General features: G+C 37.5%; 2 protein-coding genes across 2 annotated transcripts; one reads left to right on the top strand and one right to left on the bottom strand.

Moving 5' to 3' along the window:
• Positions 1-780: 780 nt before the first annotated feature.
• Positions 781-2,601, bottom strand: LOC130827351 (serine/threonine-protein phosphatase 7 long form homolog). The gene is made up of 3 exons (XM_057693077.1): positions 2,365-2,601; positions 2,190-2,277; positions 781-852 (listed from the first exon to the last, which is right to left on the bottom strand). The coding sequence occupies exons 1-3, from the start codon at positions 2,538-2,540 to the stop codon at positions 781-783; spliced, it is 336 nt and encodes a 111-aa protein (XP_057549060.1). The 5' UTR covers positions 2,541-2,601.
• A 1,756-nt stretch (positions 2,602-4,357) lies between these two features.
• Positions 4,358-10,166, top strand: LOC130800095 (phospho-2-dehydro-3-deoxyheptonate aldolase 2, chloroplastic-like). Its single transcript, XM_057663448.1, has 5 exons — positions 4,358-4,979; positions 7,255-7,532; positions 8,277-8,553; positions 8,726-8,971; positions 9,645-10,166. The coding sequence occupies exons 1-5, from the start codon at positions 4,506-4,508 to the stop codon at positions 9,906-9,908; spliced, it is 1,539 nt and encodes a 512-aa protein (XP_057519431.1). The 5' UTR covers positions 4,358-4,505; the 3' UTR covers positions 9,909-10,166.
• The last annotated feature ends 4,851 nt before the right edge of the window (positions 10,167-15,017 follow it).

Genomic DNA, 15,017 nt, shown 5'->3' with positions numbered 1-15,017 from the left:
TTTATGTGTGTGACTCTTGAGTTGTGGAAACCAAAAGGGTGTAATTATGTGGAGAGTATTCATGGGAATTATTGGTGTTAATGAAGATTAATGAAAAAAGTAGAAAGGACTTATTTTTGATGGCTCGATCAGAATTCTGACAGAGGAAGCAGAATGGTCGCTCGACCTACCCGCTCGACCGAGCGAGTCATATTGGTTGGTCAAGCGGTCAGACAGAATGTATCCAGAATGTATCTGTTGCTCGCTCGACCAAGCCGCTCGACCGAGCGAGCTCTCTGTTCCAGTCGAGCGGTTTCTCTGATATGCATGGGATGCTGATTTTCGACCTTTCAAGTTCTTGGAGTTATTTCATATTATTCATTACTCTATATTAATACTGTATTCAAGTGAGCTATTGACATTCATGTACCTAGTACTATATATAGAGCTCTCATACTCACACATAAAATACATCAAACACAACCCCTAAGCCAAACACATAGCCTTTTGTTTTTATTTCTTACTCATTTGTAATTCTTCATTTGTAAGTGTCGTTTATACATTCTTGACATAATATAAACAGAAACTACACACCTCGGAGGACGTAGCCATCATTGGGTGAACCTCCTTAAATCTTTGTGTCTCTTTTGCTTAGTTTACACTATCAAACGTTGTTTCGTTCATTGTTGTTTGTATCGTTCTTAATATCGTAACGGTTTTGGCAAAAATTTTCATTAATAAAAAAGATACGATAATAATAAAGATGATTGATAAAAAAAAGGAGAGAAAATGGACTTGAACCTAGTATCCAAAAGGTATACTAAGCTGCTTACGTATCCGAGTGAACCGATTTGTGATTTCGCGAGCTGATTCCTGCCAATGGTTCCACGGGTCTTTCAGAATTATTTTAGAAATTTAACAGTTTAAATTTCGAGCAAGTTCGAAATTTGTGCAGACAATTCCGACTCCGGAACAATTCTTTGGCGATTCCGTTCGATTCAGGGTAACTTGCGGTATGGGGATCACTACTCGTAAATCAAAATCAGAATAATATGAGCTAATTCCCAGAATATTGCGTAAAAATAAAATTCCCACTTTACATAATTTGGGAAAGTATTTCCCACAATACCGTCCACGTGGAAAAGTGTTTTTTTTATAATTTTTTCAAACAAAACCGCTACTTGAGATGGCGGTTTGCCTTAAGCAGAAAAACGCCACATGAAGTGGCGGTTTGGTCAAGGCAAACCGCCATCTCATGTGGCGGTTTGGTCCCTGGTAAACCGCCACATCATGTGGCGGTTTGCTTGTGGCCTGATTTTTTTTTCTTTCATTTTAAAATAGTGAACGTAACATGCATTAAAGTAGTTCAATACCATCTATTCCATAATAATCAATTACGAACCGGCTTGTTTTGGAAAAAATAATTATGAAAATAATACAAAGATATATTACAATTATGGAAACTCATACAAGAAGTTCAAGTCATATAAGAATATACAAAGTTTGTTAAACTACAACCCCCGGCCCCTTTTGTTTTGCGCACCGGTGGATGATGATGGTGTGAACTTGTCAACCTCCGCAATGACATTAAGAGCAGGAGCTCGTCGTTGACTAGCACGCTGATATGTGATAATCCTTTGCGGAGGCGATGGATGTGGCGGAGGAGTGTTGATGGAAGACGGGGGAACGAACGGCGACATAGTAGCGGATGTCGATGGCGATCTGGATGTCGGATGGTAATGTGATCCTGGCTGCGCAAATGCGGTGTTCGTTAGGCGTAATATGGAGATGCGCCTGTACCAACTCATGTACATAGCAGAGCTATGACCTGTGAAGTTATCTCCTCCAACCAATGTAGATGCTCGGTCGTTCCACGCATCTACATGCGATCTATGTCGTACGAGGTAGTTCTTGTCCCTAGTCCTCCGATCGATCGCATGTAGTTGAGGTTGGGTGTCACAGGCTTGCGGAATTACCTGCTCCAAACCGAATTGACGCATGACACGATCCGGGAGATGTAGCTCGACGATGTCAAAGCAAATAAGAGGACAACGCGATCTCCAAATCTCGTGGCCCGATGTACATATGTGCGGTAGAGCTTCCATCTTAGCCGCTGTGTAAGGCTGCCATGTCATCTGTAATAGAAATCAATATGCTTAGTAATGTATACAATTTATTCATAACTAATACAAATAATAAATGTTACTAACCTGCTCATCCCGTTGTCGATCTAGTGCGTCCCTGTAGTAGACGAGAGTATGTGGGGAGTGGGATCTCGAAAGATATACGCGAAGCCAGCTGCAAACAAATAAACATTGATTAACATTTTCATCTATCATAAAATAGTGAAATTATGAATTTGAATAGTGAATTGAGTGTTGCTACCTTACTGCCAAAGGATCCATCCCGCGCCGATGCTGTGACCCTAATATCGGTTCAAAATCATCCGCGTCATCTTCCTGATCATGTTGCCCATCCGGTCGAACCGTCCGAATAATGGGCCTCCCTATATGAATGTGCTCCCATGACCATATCTGTAACAACATCAAGCATCCACCCATGTCCTTGGCACCCTTACGAGATGCTCGACATAAGTTACGATACAGATACGCTAGGGTAGCACTTCCCTAACTGTACTCATCTACGCGCTCCAAGTCTCCCAGTAGAGGGAGATAGATCAACTGTACCGAGTTGCCGCTCTTGTCCGGAAACAAGATGCATCCAAACAGGTACAAGAAGTAAGCTCGGGCATGTCTGTCAACCGTCACATCATCTGCATCATCCTCAAGCGCGCTAAAATGCTGTCGAAGCCAAGTCAGCTTCAATGACGATCCAACGATGATCTTCGGCTGTGAGGGGTCTTGAGGGTTTTCCGGCCAAACCCCTAGCAGCTCATGTACTAATGCTGGCCAATTTCCCTCCCCATGACCAATGATTGCTTGTCCTTCAACCGGCAGTCCCATGATAACTGCCACATCTTGCAACGTGATCATTGCCTCGCCAACTGTGAGGTGGAAGGTATGTGTCTCCGGCCTCCACCTCTCCACCAATGCAGTGATAAGAGCTCGATCGAGCTCTAAGCCCCCGCCCAACAACCGGTGAATGTATCTGAAACCAGCTAGCTCGACTACGTCTAATACCCTGTCATCCACCTCCCACCGTAACGTACTCGCTTGGTAGTGCTGACGAGTAACCAATTGGGCAGTGGAGCCCTCCCACGCAGCTACGCTCCTGTGTGTCGCCTGAAGCGTAAGCACTGATGGATCAACTGGGCCCGGCATCGCCATGATCGCTGTTACGTGTTTTTCATCTCCATAAGTGTTATAAAAATCATAAAAATATCATGACTTCCCTCGCATTATCCAAATTTGCAACCAATTCAACATGTTTTTCAATGGGATAATGATCTTTCATGTGATATCTCCACCAATTTGCTACCAATTTGCAACCAATATCATGACTTCCTCACCCCAATACACTATAACGGGAAGTGTAAATTTGAATACAAGAATTTGTGATATTAAGGTATTAGAACACTTATTAGAAAGTTCATTACAAATATAAAAGCTAAAAATACCATGAATATATACTAAAACCATTAAACTAACCCTACAAAGTAATAAACTTTCATTGAAGCATTTCATCAAACACTTTATATGCATACAAACCAAATCCTAAAATTCAACTATAAATGTGTAAAATGTAAGCTTAAATCATGAAAACAAGAGAATGTAATAAACAATCAATGTATTTATAACTTCAATTGAAAACAATAATGAACAAAATATTCAATTTGCAAATTGAAATAAATTAGGGTTATGTTATTACCTTAAATGATGATGAATATGAACAAGTAAAGAAGGAGAAGATGAGAATATAGTTGATTAATTTAGTTAAATGAGAGGAATTGTGAATATGAAGTAAATGAGAATTGAAGAATTTTTTTTTTTAGATAACCGGCAGCAGCGAAGGGAAGGAAGCAAATGAAATGAGTGAAGAAAAAGAACAGATACTGCCGTTTTGTACACGTATAAAACCGCCACTTCAAGTGGCGGTTTGCTCATTATAATTTTTTTTTTTTCAACGTGAAATGGTCTAAACCGCCATTTCATCTAGCGGTTTATTTGGGACTTCTAAACAAAACCGCCATCTCATGAGGCGGTTATATTAAAAAAAAAATTAAAACCCATTCTACGTGGACGGTATTGTGGGAAATATTTTCTCATCATACCTAAAGTGGAAATTATTTTTTTTGAGGGCAATATTAAGGGAATAGACTCGAATAATATGCCAAAAACTTATTCAAACACCGCAATGGATAATGACCGATAGTAGTAAACTAGTAATAGTAATAGATGGTGTGCTTGTTACAAATACTACCATAAACTCCACCAACCCCCAATTTCTTCACCTAACTTTTCTACATAATCCACTACATCAGTCAACCCTCTGCCAATCTCTGTCCTCTGAACAATAACTCAACAAAAACTCCTACAAGCAACAGGGGAAGAAACAAAGATTGAAAAATGGCTCTGACAAGTTCTTCATCTCTTACATCTAAATCCATTTTCCACAACTCAAATCAATTCAATTCGCCGAAACCTCATCAACCCACTTTCTGTTTTCTCCCAATTAGAGCTTCATCGTCTTCCAAATCACCATCAACAACCACAACTACCCAGAATCCGAACCCTAAATGGTCATTAGAAAGTTGGAAGGCAAAGAAAGCTCTTCAACAACCCGAATACCCTAACAAAAATGACTTGGATTCGGTTCTTAAGACCCTTGAATCTTTCCCACCAATTGTATTCGCGGGTGAAGCTCGGAGCCTTGAAGAAAGAATTGCTCAAGCTGCTATGGGTAATGCTTTCTTGCTTCAAGGTGGAGATTGTGCTGAGAGTTTTAAGGAGTTTAGTGCTAATAATATTAGGGATACTTTTAGGGTTCTTCTTCAGATGAGTGTTGTTCTTATGTTTGGTGGTCAAATGCCTGTTGTTAAGGTATAATTTTTAAAATTCCTCTCCATTTTGATCCCTATTGATTACTTCGCTTCTGTGATTGTTATTTTCTGGGAATTCTACTGGATTGTTTAGGTGAACATATAAAAGTTTCGTACCTTGTATTAACCCTTTTACTATAGTAATTGATCGCTTCTCTAATTTGATTGTTGCATTTCTTGAGTTCAATTGGATTATTTAGGTATAAATCTCTCCTTTTCCTGCAAAATTTAACTTTTTTTTTGTTGTAAATTGCAAGTGATTACTTTTACTGTTTAAGAGTTGACTTTTTTAATTTCTAAAATTGGGTAAGCGGAAATTGTTTTTCGAAGAAAGTTTTTGCATGCTTGATGCAAATTGTAGCCAATACTAATTCTGGTAATTGGGTTTTTCTTTTTCGGAGCGATCAATTTTTAGAATTCGTTGACTTTTATATTTTGCAAACTATATGATTTGGTTGAATTTTCTGATTTTATGTTAGAGGCTGAGAGCCTTTTGGGGAAAACATGATGAGAGGGTTTAATCGTTGAGATGAGTTTTCACATGTGTGTGGACTTTTAGTTGATGAAAACTATGTAATTGAATGTTTGTTCTGAAAGGCAGATCCGAGGGGATGAAATTTGATTGTTCACTGCTGTTTGGTATGAGCTGCTTGCTTTCTGGTCTGATATAGCCTATTGGGAAATGATTCTCCTGTGGATTTGAAGAATTTCTAGGATGCAACTTTGTTAATGCCAAACTTAAAAGATTGTCAAGATAGTGAAGCAAGTCATTAGGCCGGACGAGTTAGGATCCTCTCCATTACTTAAAATATAATGGAGAGTCTATTACTCGATCTAATAGTTAGAATTGCTTGATGGAGAAAAATAAGGGGGATTTTGAGATTTTATTTTTTATTCCAAAAATAGGTGTTAAAATCTTTGCAGGGGCAACAGAGAAAAGTAACGGAGAGGATCCTAATACAATCTGGACACCTGTCTTTTTTTCATACTTGATTTGTTATATTAAAAAACCTTCTCCATCACAATTTACACCCATTAGTTGTTTAATAAGTACAATATCATTACCCTAATGCAATTAAGTCTCTCCCATCTAGGCGGGATGTTGAGGGTTGGATGTATACAACTTTACCGTTGTGATAATAAATAGATTGTTTTTGATTGACCTTTGATAGAAAATTTACAATAGGCAATTGCACATGGATAAGAAGTGTACAAATTTAATGATCTAGTTTATCCTATCATAAGTCAAAACCAAAGAACTAAAAGTAACACAATAGTAGAGCAACAGCTTATCAAACCTCATAGTCTCAAACATATCGTACTCCGTTCCATATACTATAATTGAGTATGAGATATTGATATTTTTGAGACGTTGAGGCTTGATAAGCTAAGGCTCTAATTTTGCGGTATTTATCAATTCTATGCATCCTGTCTTGAGCATGTCAGCGGAAACAAGAAATTTTAGATGTAATCTGCAAAGCAATGAAGGCATTACATAAATTTCTTTCGCTAGTGCCACACATATTTGAACTTTAGTGTTCATTTTAAATAGATATGTCAACAGGCATCATATGATACTATGATAGTTCATACCAGTGCTTTTATGTTTTGACATGGACTATGGACATGGATCACCTTGATTCGTTCTTTAGTATCAAAGAGTGTTATGTGTTTGAGACTATCATTTGATTTAAAGAATGTTTACATGCAAAGTTTTACACTAAAATGATTTTTATGCTACTAAAAGAGGGATAATCGTGATACTTTTTGAATGTTAATAACAGCTGATAAAATTCCACTAGGAAGTTAGTTTGTGATAATTTAGCAAAGTTGACCACTCTCAACTTTTGCACAATTGTCCTGGGGTAATACCTAGGTTTTCCAGCTTGGAAAAGGCCCTAAGACCAGGAAATAGAAGGCATAGAATATTGGGATGGCCATGTAAATGAGAGGGAGAGAAGAGAGAGATGACTAGGTCACCCTGTCAAACACTTATGAAGAAACTGGACTAAGATACTATTGCTTCTATGTTATAGTCTTAGAGTCTTGCGATAATGTTCTGGTGATTACTTCATGATTGGTATTTTCTTGCTTACACCTTAATGAGTATGAAGTCAATTATTCTTGTATTTTCTCATGGGTGTTGACTAGGCAAGGTCATTACTCTAAAGTGGAGTACTATTGTGTAGCATAGGCACACCATTGTTTTTGTTGGGATCAGGAGTTGTATTATGAGTTACTGATATTGAGGGATTGAAATGCTATTGTTCTGTTAGGTGGGCAGAATGGCCGGCCAATTTGCAAAGCCAAGATCAGATGGGTTTGAGGAGAAGAATGGAGTGAAATTGCCAAGCTACAGGGGTGACAACATTAATGGTGATGCATTTGAAGAAAAGGCAAGAATTCCAGATCCTCATAGGATGATAAGGGCATACACGCAGTCTGTTGCAACTTTGAACCTTCTAAGGTCCTTTGCTACTGGAGGTTATGCTGCCATGCAAAGGGTCACACATTGGAATCTTGATTTCACAGACCACAGTGAGCAAGGAGACAGGTATATTACCCCCTAATAGTAGCATACGCATGACCATTTGCATGCATCCTTAACTTGGAATATGGCATTATGTGTAATCTTCAGAAATCTTCAGGTTTATTTAACAATTAACGGATCGAGATATGCACACTTTACTTTCACTGTTTCCGAGGTTTTGTTTATGTTGGCTTTTTATCTTTCATGTGTCGTGTTATATCTTCATTTGAAGTTATTCATAGTCGTGGACAACTCTTAATAAATTTGGGTTTTTGATAACAACTTTCTAACATTTATTTTGATTTTGATTAAACAATATACAACTTCAATTATGTCACCCTTATCGCAGTGGATGTTAAATGGGACCCATTTCAGCGCCTAAGGCCAAAACCAAGTTTTCTCCTTCAAAAACCTAGGAAATACATAGACTTTGGGCAAGCATTCAATTTTTCAAAAAATTTGCATACTCAAAATACTTCCATTCTTGGTTTGTTTATCAAAGTTAATACAATGGCAATTTTGTAACAATTTGAAATTTGGGTTTTTGAAAATAGGGGAAAATTTGAGGACTTAAAGGTTGGATTATTTTTATAGTTCATTGTTACAAATTTTTCCGTAGTTTAAATTACAATTTTATTCAGACAAAAGTTTTTCATAGCTTATGTTGTGATTTGGAGTATGTAGGTCATGTAACTTGATTTGGAATGATGCACTTATTTAACAAATATTTGGCTTAAAACTGCTAAATTTTCTGCTGTTTTTCAATAGGTATCGTGAACTTGCTCATCGGGTTGATGAAGCTCTTGGCTTCATGGCTGCTGCTGGACTTACAGTTGATCACCCAATCATGACAACAACAGAATTTTGGACATCACATGAGTGTTTGCTCTTGCCATATGAACAAGCTCTCACTAGAGAAGATTCTACTTCTGGATTGTACTATGATTGCTCTGCTCATATGATTTGGGTAGGGGAACGTACACGGCAACTCGACTGTGCTCATGTTGAATTCTTGAGAGGAGTTGCTAATCCTCTCGGCATTAAGGTATTTAAAACTATCCGTGTTAATTTCTATTTGATTTTTAACCGTTCATGACGTCTTCGATATGTCGTAAATTTCCCGTTAAAAAGCTTTTGTGCTCATTTAGCGTACTGTCCATCCCTCTAAAATTGTGTATATATCTTAAATTATGGCTCTTGATATTTGAATGAACCAGGTGAGTGATAAGATGGATCCTAATGAGCTTGTTAAGCTCATCGATATTCTTAACCCTCAAAACAAGCCTGGAAGAATTACTGTGATTACCCGGATGGGAGCTGAGAATATGAGGGTAAAACTTCCACATCTTATTAGAGCTGTTCGTCGTGCCGGTCAAATTGTAACTTGGGTTAGTGACCCAATGCATGGGAACACTATCAAGGCTCCTTCCGGTCTCAAAACCCGATCCTTTGATTCTATCAGGGTACGTCCTATTTTCCTTGGCTAAAAGCAACTTAATTTAATGACATAATTTTATTTGTCTTAAATTCCCGTTTCAAGATAAATTGTTAGAGTTTCCTTTTTCCCGAGATATTTAAGTATGGATTAAGTGTTCTGTGTTTAAGCCTGTTGAAATCAGTGTAACATAATTCGCCAGTTAATTCGCCTTTTGAATTCACGATTCGCTCAAAATTATCCAAAAATAGCCCAAAACCGACCATATTTTCGCTTTTCTAATTCGCGATTCGCAAAGAGATTAGTGAATCATGTGACAGTGTCTGAAACCATTCTGAAGAAATGATGTGAGCTTTTGACAAGCGCAATTGTCGCTTTAGCCCAAAAATTTAGTGATGAGTTCAATTGTAAACCAGTGTCCTATACATAAATTTTGTTTTATCTCAACAACGCCTTATGAAGAACAAAAAATATTTTGCTACAAGCCTTAGGTAATTGATTGATAGTTGAAAGCGTCACATGATTGTGCATTGAATTGTTCATTCTTGCTATTATTCTCTTGCAATTTGCTTCTAGTATGAGTGTGACGAATATTGGTTATCTTTTGGGATTATGCACGATCTTTGCTGATGGGCAACAATTTGCTATTCTTGCACTTGGTTCCATATTGAATAGCTAATAAAGTGAAAATGTTATCTTAGGCGGAAGTTAGCGCATTCTTTGACGTTCATGATCAAGAAGGAAGCTATCCAGGCGGAGTCCACTTAGAGATGACAGGACAAAATGTGACGGAATGTGTTGGGGGTGCACGGACAATCACATACGATGATTTGAGCTCTCGTTACCACACACATTGTGATCCAAGACTAAATGCTTCTCAATCCCTAGAATTGGCCTTCAATATTGCCGAGCGACTTCGTAAAAGACGATTAGGAGCGCGACATAATCTAGGCTACAATCTTTAGAAATTTTAGTATCTCCCTTAAATTTCCTGTGTCACGACTCATGACTCGCCGAGTATCCATGAACAATTCTGCCATCTTTCGGGGGACATATCAGTGTTAAGCCGTGATCATAGAGGAAATTTTTGAGTGTACTTGATGTTTTTCATGACTTTGTGTTGTTCTTGTCGAACATATACTGTTGTTGGATCGTGTACGATTTTGAAAAGTATAAACTGTATGATTATCATTTTTGTTAATTTAATTAAGTTTCCTTTCCTATCGGACGTAGGGGATGGAGTTGCATATTACATATACTATCTCCAGCCTTTTTTTATTCTTTTATGTATAAGAAAAAGTATAATTAAGTGAGTTTTTGTTTGAATGTTCATTGTATTTTTTTTTTTTTTGTATATTTCATATTTTAAACTTCACTCCAAAAGATAATTGTGTAAGTCAAAAAATTTAAGTAGACAAGTATGCAAGTCATCCAGGATTAGTTATAATGACGAATATTTATGTTAAAGCTTACCTCAAAGTTTTGATAATGGGGATGAAAGTTTTATGCAACAGAAAAATGAAGAAGATGATAAAGAAAACAGAGAAAGGAAAATTGCATGTTATTTCAATAAATGGGAAAAATTAAATTGATACATTGCAAATTACATGTATATATATGTATATGTCTTGAATCTAAAAGAGAGTATCTATTTTGTAATAGAATATATTTTGTTGTAGAAAAATAAGAGTAGTTGAGCGGACGACTTGTTTATATTGTATTAATATCCTCAACACCCCCTCAAACTAGGGTTGTGTAACATGCCTAGTTTGGATATGAGAGTGTTATGCTGAGAAGATGGTAAGATTTTAGTTAGCACGTTTGCCAATTGAGATGAAGTAGGGAGATAGGTAAGCTGAATTAGTCCCTCGAGGACTTTATCTCTTGTGAAATGGCAGTCCACCTCTATATGTTTTGTTCTTTCGTGAAATATAGGATTTTTAGCAATGTGTATAGCACTTTGATTATCACAATGCAAGGTTACAGGCTGCAAAGAATGTAACTGTAGCTCTGTGAGAAGTCTAACCACCCAAGCTACTTCACTTTCTGCAGAAGACATTGCACGATATTCAGCTTCACTAGATGATTTTGACACAGTGCTTTGTTTCTTTGACTTCCAGGCAATTGGTGATCCACCTAGAAGAAGAACGTAGCCTGTTATGGAACGTCTGGAATTAGGACATGAGGCCCAATCAGAATCACTAAATGCTTGGAGAGTCAGTTTGTCCAATCCTTTTATCAGTATACCTTGCCCTGAAGTGTTTGCCACATACCTTAAGGTGTGGTGCAAGGCATCAATGTGTGGGATTCTTGGTGTCTGCATGAATTGGCTAAGATGTTGCACAGTATAGGCTAGGTCAGGCCTTGTATGAGTTAAAAAATTAAGCTTGCCAACCATTGTTCTGTAGTAACTGGGTTCAGAATAAAGTTCACCTTGATCTTGATATAGCTTGAGATTTTGAGGGAGAGGAGTTACAGCAGGTTTGGTTACATCGACTTTAGAAGATTGTAATAAATCCTTGGTGAACTTTCGTTGAGTAAGACCAATGCCATTTGGCAGGTATCCAACCTCAATGCCCAAAAAATAGTGTAGTTTACCCAGATCTTTGATGCTGAACACCTTGTGGAGATGAGATTTAAGCTGTGAGATGACAATGTGATCACTGCCTGTAACAATAATGTCATCTACATAAACTGCTACTGCTGTGAAAGAGTTTTGTTGATCTCTTATGAATAGACTGTAGTCATTTTTGGATTGATAAAAACCTTGAGAGAGAAGTTCAGAAACTAGTTTTGCAAACCACTGCCTTGAAGCTTGTTTAAGGCCATATAAAGATTTTTTTAGGAGGCAAACTTTCTTTGAGTCATTATGTAAACCTTCAGGAGCTTTCATGTATACTTCCTCATTTAAATCCCCATGTAAAAATGCGTTATTAACATCTAATTGAAAGATATCCCAGTGCTTATAGACGGCCAAAGAAATAAGACATCTTACAGTTGTCATCTTTACTACGGGAGAAAAAGTCTCTTCACAGTCTATTCCTTCCTTTTGTGCATATCTCTTTGCTACTAGTCTGGCTTTGTATCGTTCTATTGAGCCATCTACTTGTAGTTTGATCTTGTATACCCATTTGCAACCAATTACCTTTTTTCCTTTGGGCAAATCAACCATATGCCAAGTCTGATTGTTTTCCAAAGCCTGTAACTCCTGTTGCATAGCAACTTGCCATTCCTTATATTGTTTTGCTTCATTATATGATTGTGGTTCAAATAGAGATGTCATAGAGGCTATCAAACACTTATGTGAATTTGGCAATGTAGAAAAACTGAGAGTATTGCACCAATTTGGGGAAGTAGAAGAATTAGCAGCATGAGAACAAACATAATCTGCTAGATATAGAGGTGTTTGCTTGGTTCTTGTTGAGTGTCTGGTTTGTTGTAAGGAAGGTTGATTTGTGACTGTATTTTGATGGCTAATGTGTTGTGAAAGGTCTATTAATTGGCCAGAAGGGATAGTAGAAGAAGTAGGGGCAGAATGAGATGTGGTCTGTGGTGTTGTTGAAGGAAGAACATCATCCTCAGTGTGAGCAGAGGGATTAGTTGTTATAGGTAAAAAAAAATGGATAGAAAGGAGAAGAATGAGATGATGTTGTTGTTGGTAAATGAAAGGGAAAATGCTTCTCAAAGAAAACTACATCCCTGGAGATCAAAACCTTCTTTGTCACTAAATCATACACTTTGTATGCTTTTTGTAAATTTGGATAACCAATGAAAACACAGGGATTGGCCCTAGCATCAAACTTGGTTCTGTGGATTTTCTTAGTTGAAACAAAACATAGGCAGCCAAAGGATCTTAGATGAGATAGATTTGGTTTTGTTTGAAGTAGTTTCTCTTGAGGAGAAATGAGGCCCAAAGATTGTAGGGGCATTCTGTTTATTAGATAAGCAGCTGTGAGCACACAATCACCGCAGAATTGTTTAGGCAAGTTTGATTGGAATGAGAGGGCTCTGGCAGTTTCAAGAAGATGTTTGTGTTTTCTTTCTACCACTCAATTTTGTTGTGGAGTGTCAGAACAAGCTTTGTAATGTATGATTCCTTTGGTAAGCAAAAAATCTTTCATGGGTCCTTCACAAAGGTCTGGTGCATTATCGGATCTAATACTTTTGATAAGAGCATTAAATTGAGTCTTTACATAAAAATAGAAAGATTTGAATATAGACACAACATCACTTTTGTATTTCATGAGATAAATCCAAGTAGTTCTAGTGAAATCATCAACTATAGTGAGAAACATAGTACAACCATGATGAGTGCAATGCTTATAAGGACCCCAGGTGTCTAAATGAAGAAGCTCAAAAGGAACTATAGTTTTGATATGACTATTGGGGAAAGATAGTCTACTTTGTCTAGCTGCAGGGCAAATCTTACAAAAGGAAGTGTGTTGATAACTAGAAATTCTTAGAGTAGGCAAGACATTCTTTATCACATTTAAAGGTGGATGACCGAGTCTTAAGTGCCATAATTTGGCATTATTGGAATCTGATATAGCTGAATAGCAGGAACGTTGGGAAGGAGCTTGATCTTGAACAGTTGGCTTGGAAAAGACTGATGTTGATTGACAGTAATATAATCCATGTTTGAGATTACCAAGCTGTATTGGATTTTTCAGAGAAGGGCCCTGTATAGAACAAGTGTTATTTGAAAAAGAAACAGTGCATGATAGATCTCTACAAAGTTTAGTTACAGAGATAAGATTGAAGTGGAACTTAGGAACGTGCAACACATCTTGCAACATAATTTCAGAATTTAATGGAATATTGCCGTGGTGTTTTATCATAGCTTGAGAGCCATCAGGTAAAGTAATGCTATTTTTAAGATGTGAAGGAAAGGGTTGGAAAGAATCAAAAAGATCAAGGTTGTATGTTATGTGATTGGTAACACCACTGTCAATTATCCAAATAGCATTATCAGTTGAAAGTAAACATTGCTCACCAGCTAAGAAGCAGGCAGTGTTTGAATCTTCAGCAAAAATTGGAGATGCTTCTTCCTTTTGTTGATTGATTAAATGGAGCAGCATATTATATTGTTCAGTGGTGAAAGAATTGAAACCAGCTAGAGTAGGTTTTAGCTTGTCTGGATCAGGATTTTCCAAATCAGCCAAAGCAGCTACTTTGTTATTTCTCCAATTGGACTTAGCAGCAGAGTTGGAAGGAAAGCCATGTAATCTGTAGCATCTATCTTTAGTTTGGCCGGTTTTCTTGCAATGGTCACAAAAGTAAGATGATTTTCTTTGAGAGGAGGACTTGTCACTAGAATGAGGAGGTCTGTAAGGAGTTATGCCAGAGTTACTTCTATTTTCAGATGTTCTCCCCTTGTTAGCAAACATGGCATGAGACTCTTCTGGAACATTATCAGAGATAGCTTTGTGTTCTTCTTCCTGTGCCAGGAGCCTGTAAGCATGAGATATTGGAGGCAGTGGATATTGCATAAGGAGATTAGCCCTGACATGTGTGAAATTGGGATTGAGCTTCATGAGAAAAGAAATAGTTCTTTGTTCTTCTTGAAGTGTCATGACTTTTTGAGTGATTCTACAGGTGCAATTTGTACAAGTGCATATTGGCAATGGTTGAGTAGCATCTTGTGTATCCCATAGTATTTTCATCTTAGTGTAGAACGAAGAAATGTTATCTGTTCCTTGTTGTATGTCGGCAAGTTGCTGTAGAGTTGAATAAATTTGTGTACCAGAAGTCTGTCCAAATCTTTCGTGAAGATTAGACCATATTGCAGAAGCAGAATCGAAATGCAGAACACTTCTGGCGATTATTGGATCTAACACCTTCATGAACCAGGTGATGAGAGTACTATTGACTCTTTCCCAGGCCGGAAAGACAGAAGAAGAATCAGCAGGTTTAGAAATGTTGCCATTGATGAATCCTAGTTTGTTCTTGGCTGATAAAGCTATTGTAACAGATCTTTTCCAATCAATGAAATTGTTTCCAGTAAAAGGAGTGGAAACGAGTATAAAACTTGCATCGCTAGGATGTAAATAATATGGAGAGGTTGGATTAGTAAT

This window comes from Amaranthus tricolor, chromosome 1, assembly GCF_026212465.1.
Source record: "Amaranthus tricolor cultivar Red isolate AtriRed21 chromosome 1, ASM2621246v1, whole genome shotgun sequence".
NCBI lineage: Eukaryota > Viridiplantae > Streptophyta > Magnoliopsida > Caryophyllales > Amaranthaceae > Amaranthus > Amaranthus tricolor.
This window is presented reverse-complemented; position numbering and strand designations above follow the sequence as displayed.